Source organism: Primulina huaijiensis, chromosome 14 (genome assembly GCF_012295235.1).
Source record: "Primulina huaijiensis isolate GDHJ02 chromosome 14, ASM1229523v2, whole genome shotgun sequence".
NCBI lineage: Eukaryota > Viridiplantae > Streptophyta > Magnoliopsida > Lamiales > Gesneriaceae > Primulina > Primulina huaijiensis.
The window spans coordinates 10,099,369-10,106,013 of NC_133319.1; the positions used below are offsets into that span (position 1 = coordinate 10,099,369).

Sequence of the window (6,645 nt, forward strand, 5' to 3'; positions counted from 1 at the left end):
CTGAACTATCCCACGTATGATAAGGAGTTCTACGCTCTTGTGAGGACTCTAGAGACGTGGCAGCACTACTTAAGGCCTAAGGAGTTTGTGATTCATACGGATCATGAATCCCTAAAGCACCTTAAGGGGCAACAAAAGCTGAACAAGCGGCATGCTAAGTGGGTGGCATTCATTGAAACGTTCCCATACATCATCAAGTACAAACAAGGTAAGGAAAATGTAGTGGCCGACGCACTATCACGGAGGTACGTACTAATTTCTACCTTGGAGTCTAAAATTTTGGGGTTTGAGCATGTGAAAGAATTATATGTACTAGATGAGGATTTTAAGGAAGTATTTGAAACTTGTATGCATGGTCCACATGAAAAATTCTATTTGCATAATGGTTTCTTGTTTAGAGAAGATAGGTTGTGTATCCCTAAATCATCCATTCGTGAATTACTTGTTAGGGATGCACATGGGAGTGGTTTGATGGGACACTTTGGTGTGGCAAAAACCTTGAATGCTTTGCATGAACATTTTTATTGGCCACATATGAAGCGTGATGTTGAGCGAGTTTGTGATAAGTGCATAACTTGTAGGCAAGCTAAGTCTAGGACACAACCACATGGATTGTATACACCACTTCCTGTTCCTAGTGAACCTTGGATTGACATTTCTATGGACTTTGTTTTGGGGTTGCCTAGGACTAAGAAGGGGAGGGATTCGATATTTGTTGTTGTTGATAGATTTTCTAAGATGGCACATTTTATTGCTTGTCACAAAACTGATGATGCCTCTCACATTGCGGATTTGTTCTTTAGAGAAGTCGTTAGTTTGCATGGCATGCCTAGGACTATTGTTTCTGACCGTGATGTTAAGTTTTTGAGTTACTTTTGGAAAACGTTGTGGGCTAAACTTGGCACAAAATTGTTGTTTTCTACTACATGTCATCCTCAAACGGATGAACAGACTGAAGTTGTTAATAGAACTTTAGGGACACTTTTGCGTGCTATTATTAAGAAAAATTTAAAGAATTGGGAAGATTGTTTACCATTTGTTGAGTTTGCTTATAATCGTTGTGTGCATTCTACTACAAATTATTCGCCATTTGAAATTGTATATGGTTTTAATCCTTTGACTCCGTTGGATTTGATGTCTTTACCTGTGAGTGAAAGGTTGAACATGGACGGCAAAAAGAAGGCTGAATTTGTTAGGAGGTTGCATGAAAAGGTAAAGGCCAACATTGAGATGAGAAATGAGCAATATGCCAAGCAAGCCAACAAAGGGAAGAAGAAGGTGATCTTTGAGAAAGGTTATTGGGTGTGGCTCCACTTGCGGAAGGAAAGGTTTCCCGAGAAGCGTCGTTCCAAGCTACTACCTTGGGGTGATGGACCATTTCAAATTCTAGAAAGGGTCAATGACAACGCCTACAAGCTCGATCTACCAGGTGAGTACAATGTGAGTTCCACTTTCAATGTTAGTGATTTGTCATTGTTTGATGTAGGTGATGAACAAGATTTGAGGACAAATCCTTTTCAAGAAGGAGAGGATGATGCAAACACGGGTGATCGAGCGCCAAGGAAAGCATGGGATCCTTTGGAGTTGCCGGAGGGACCGATCACGAGAGGACGACTGAAGAAGTGTAAGGAGGCACTGCAGGGAGCCATGAGCAATCAAGGAGGGCTTACGTGCGAGGAGCAAAGTGCCGAAGGATTCGTGATGCACGGGAGTGAGTTCGGGAACCAAAAAAACGTTATTCAAGCAGTCCAGAGCCTACACGGACCCGAGCACGGACCTGTACACGGGGTCCGTGTCCATTACAGCCGAGAATGAAGAAATCCCGAGTGTACACGGACCTGAGCAAGGACCTGTACACGGGGTCCGTGTACCTCACCGTGCCTACAGAGACCTAGCCCCAGACGTCTACATGGAATCCGTGTACTTTGCGGTTTTGCGAGATTTTATTCCTTTTTTAGAGTTTTATTTTTTTGGGAGACTAGATATTGATATCTTTTTTTTATTAAAAGATGATATGGACGAAAATCAACACACAATTGACATTATTATTGATTGAATATCAAAGTTTTTGAGTTTTCTCTCAAGTTTTCAGGGCTTTAGCTTTGTTTTCAAAAATCAAACTTATCAAAGTTTTAACTTTGTGGTGTTTGTCGATTGGTCTTGCGTGGATTGTCAAAGATGAGTTCTTTGAAGGTTCGATTAAGTTTCGATTGTTTCTTTTGTGATAGTTTATTACTAAACCGAGTCGTTTAGGGGTGAATATCACGTAATTGCTTGAATCAAAAGATCTGGACATCGTAACAACGATCGTTGTTCGTTATAGAATTGAGGACGTGATTCATATTTAATCGCGTTTGCTTTTCATCGTACGAGGATTCATATCATTTATGATCTGAGAAAATTTCACATTTCACGCCATATAAATAATGTCGCCAGATCTTCAAAGCAAAGACCACGGCTGCCAACTCAAGATCATGAGTCGGATAGTTCTTTTCATAATCCTTCAATTGACGAGAAGCATAAGCAATAAATTTGCCTCGCTGCATCAACACAGCACCGAGACCTTTCTTCGAAGCATCTGTATACACCACAAAGTCTTCAACTCCCTGAGGAAGTGCTAACACTGGAGCTGAAGTCAATTTGTCCTTCAATACTTGAAATGCTTGCTGACATTCATTAGTCCATTCAAACTTGAAGTGCTAATGACATTCATTAGTCCATTCAATACTTGAATAGGCCACTTCTTGACTACTTCAATCTTAGCTGGATCCACAACAATTCCTTCCTTGGAAACAATATGACCTAAAAATGTAACTTGTTCCAGCCAAAATTTACACTTCTTGAATTTAGCATATAATTGGTTGTCCCTCAACCGCTGTAACACGATCCTCAAATGCTCTTTATGTAAATCTCGAGTCTTTGAATAGATTAAAATATCATCAATGAAGACAATAACGAAACTGTCTAAATATGGCTTGAAAACCCGATTCATAAGATCCATAAATACAGAAGGAGCATTGGTTAATCCAAACGACATAACCAAAAACTCGTATTGACCATACCTGGTTCGAAAAGTTGTCTTAGGTATGTCACACTCCTTTACTTTCAATTGATGGTACCCTGACCGCAAATCAATCTTGGAAAATACAGTAGCACCATGCAACTGATCAAAAAGATCATCAATTTTGGGCAGAGGATATTTGTTCTTGATCGTTACTTTGTTGATCTCTCGATAGTCAATACACAGTCTCAAGGACCCATCTTTCTTCTTCACAAATAATACCGGTGCCCCCCATGGAGACGAACTTGGTCTAATAAAGCCCTTATCTAATAACTCTTGCAATTGACTCTTCAATTCTTTCATTTCAGTTGGGGCCATTCGATAAGGGGCTTTAGAAATCGGTGCGTTACCTGGTACAATATCAATAGCAAATTCCACCGCTCTATCCGGTGGCAATCCCGGCACATCATCCGCAAAAACATCAAGATAATCCCTCACAATATCAATGTAGCTCATATTCCCACTCCCTTATCTAGTTATATCCACCACCGATGCTAGAAACCCATGACAACCCTTAACCAACATATGTTGCATTTGCAAGCAAGAAATAAAAGAAAGGCCAAGCGAAGTACCTGACCCCGTGAAGACCCTGCTATCACCATTACCTAGAGGAAAATGCACTGTCTTGGCTACACAATCTATCACAGCTCGATAAGTAGATAACCAATCCATTCCCAAAATAACATTAAACTCAATCATGGGAATGACAATCAAATCAGCATTTAACAATTCTTCATCTACTTGAACAGGGCACGCTCGAATCACACTTGAAGAATGAATATAATCTCCCGAAGGAAGCACAATAGAAAAGTGGACAATTTCACCAATAAGAGCAAGACCCAGAGAATGCATAAATTGCTCAGATATAAAAGAATGTGTGGCGCCAGTATCTATAAGAGTAGTAGCTACCTTGCCTGAAATAAGAATGGTACCTGAAATGATTGACGAATCAGAATTAATTCTTTCCTTGGTCAAAGAGAAAATACGCCCCTGAACTCGGCCCTTGCCCGATGATTGAGTGCAATTGATCGCAATGAGCCCAACACCTCCACATCTATAACATTTGTTGCTTCCAACTAAGCACTCTTCTTTATGTGGTTTATGGAATTTAGGACATAAAGGCTTATCTGATTCAAATGGCACCGCAGGAGCTTTACCGCGATATTCTTCCTTTCCTTTCCACTTGTGTCCTCGTCTTCCTCCTTGAACTAAAGCTTGACCCGTTTGGACAAATTTTTGCCTACTGAATTGTCTTTCTTTATCAATCTCTTTCTCATCATATTCGGCCATTGATGCTTTCTCAACAATCTCCTTGTAAGAATTAGCCTTCGACATTCGAACATCTCTTTGAATCCCCGCTCTCAAACCCCGCATAAAATGCTCGGCTCTATCTTTGTCGTTCCTAGCAATGAAAGGAACAAAAAGACAACCTTCTTCAAACATCAATATGTAATCATTCATGCTCATTGTCCCTTGCTTTAGCTCCAAGAATTCTTTCACCTTGCGAGCTTTAACATCGCTAGGAAAGTACTTATCATAGAACAAATCTTTAAACTCATTCCATTTCAATGTTTGAACATTAATCGTTACCTTGGTTGCTTCCCACCAAATTCTTGCAGTCTTGGTTAAGAGAAACACAGCACAACTCACTCGATCTTTATCATCAAAGTGAAGGTAATCAAAGATCGCCTCGACCGCCTTCACCCACTCCATCGCAATCAAAGGGTTCGGACTCCCTACAAATTCGAGTGGATTCATCTTCTTGAATTTATCATAAGCTCCCTCAACAACTCGTTCTTGAACTCGTTGATCACGGCCTTGGCCTATACCTTGAATCGGTGATTGCAATCGGAGAAGTTGCTGGATTTGTTCCCCATGCACTTTAGCTTGCTCATGAAGTAACCTACTAAACTCATCAACTACATTAGAGGAAGTACTATCTCGGTCTTCTCCGGCTCTCCTTCTAGGAGGTACTTCAGGAGCTTTTCTCTTGGGTGGCATTTTCCTATATTGCATCTCAATTTAAAATCATTATCAAAACATATTACATGTAAAGCTTATCATCATACCAATACATCAATGAGATGCAGAAAGATACATACCGAAGTGTCACAAGCATAGGAAGACATGTGCCAAATCATTGGTCCGAAAAACGTTGCTCTGATACCACTAAATGTAACACCCTTACCTCATGACATTAAACTATAAATACTATAATGCGGAAGCCTTATAAAAGATTTGGAGAAAAATAATAATTAATAAAATTTTGGCAAATTATGCCCATAAATATAGACTTATCAAATATTCCCAAGCAAACAAAATAAATATTACCACAATCAATCTTTCCAAAATACACATAGATCCCATCTCCATAATTACCAAGTGTTTGGCAAAAGATGTGACATAATTTTCTTGTTTAAAACATGAACCAAGGTACAATACTCAAAACCATTATTTAATTGTCACATTATATCAAAACATTATTCTCCAAGCTTTGGCACATGCACCTTCCCTGCTTCGACGCTTCTATCACTATTCCTTTTTATCTGCATCACATGACATAACAAGAATGAGTTTACAAAACTCAGTAAGTGGAACCTTCAATAACAATTACATATACAACAGTGTAAGAAAGGAATCATTACAATTGAACCATAGAAAATGCCATCGTTCAGTGGAATATATCTATAACAATTATAAGATGGCATTCTATCAACCATTTCTTTCATTTTCCTTGTATGGCATTGATAAGTCATCCGTCGATGGTATACATGTACATTTCAGTCAAAATCAGTCACTGTACACGTTAAATATTGATCAACTTCCGTTATGTGGATTTAGAAGTGCTAGAAGCACCACCACTACCATATAACCATCAAGCCATAAAAAGAACCATTGAATCATTTTATCTAACATGTGGTGTGCATGAATTAGAACTAGCTCCTTTCTTGCATGAATTAGAACTAGCTCTTTTCTTAGCAATTGGCAACAAAATTTCTTTCCTTTTATCAAAATCAATGAACCATTACATAACAAGTATATAATCAATGTATTAAAGGAGCTAGGAACAATAACAACACCATTCATCATATATATATAGACCATGAGATGCATTCAAGGAAAAATTCCACTTACTACCAATAGAACTTGTTGTGATAACTTCTTGGTAGTTGATCCTACAACATAAGATCAAGATTATACCATTAACTTCACATTATCAACCTATAAACTATCATTCAAGTCTAAACCACAATTCCCTTCACTTCAACCAATATCCAAAAGATCAGTTTCCTTACCTTGATTACTTGCTCTTGAGGATATGAATATTGCTAGTGAATACCCTAATAAAAGGGTAATGATTCTAAATGACTATGGTGAGTATGAGTCTCATAGTGAGGGTGATGATGATGAGATGCCTGCATTAGAAGATCCTGACGAGGGTTTTGAGGCAGTTGTAGGTGAAGCACTAGTGACTAGGCGAATTATGAGTGCCCAAGTCAAGGAATAGGAGACTAACCAAAGAGAGAACTTGTTCCATGCTAGGTGTTTTGTGAATCAAAAGGTTTGCAACTTAATCATAGATG

The 6,645-nt window shown here is 38.9% G+C and overlaps 1 protein-coding gene across 1 annotated transcript; it reads right to left on the reverse strand.

Moving 5' to 3' along the window:
• Nucleotides 1–3,529: 3,529 nt before the first annotated feature.
• On the reverse strand, nucleotides 3,530–5,062 carry LOC140957969 (uncharacterized). Its single transcript, XM_073415381.1, has one exon. The coding sequence runs from the start codon at nucleotides 5,060–5,062 to the stop codon at nucleotides 3,530–3,532; it is 1,533 nt and encodes a 510-aa protein (XP_073271482.1).
• Between the last annotated feature and the right edge of the window lie 1,583 nt (nucleotides 5,063–6,645).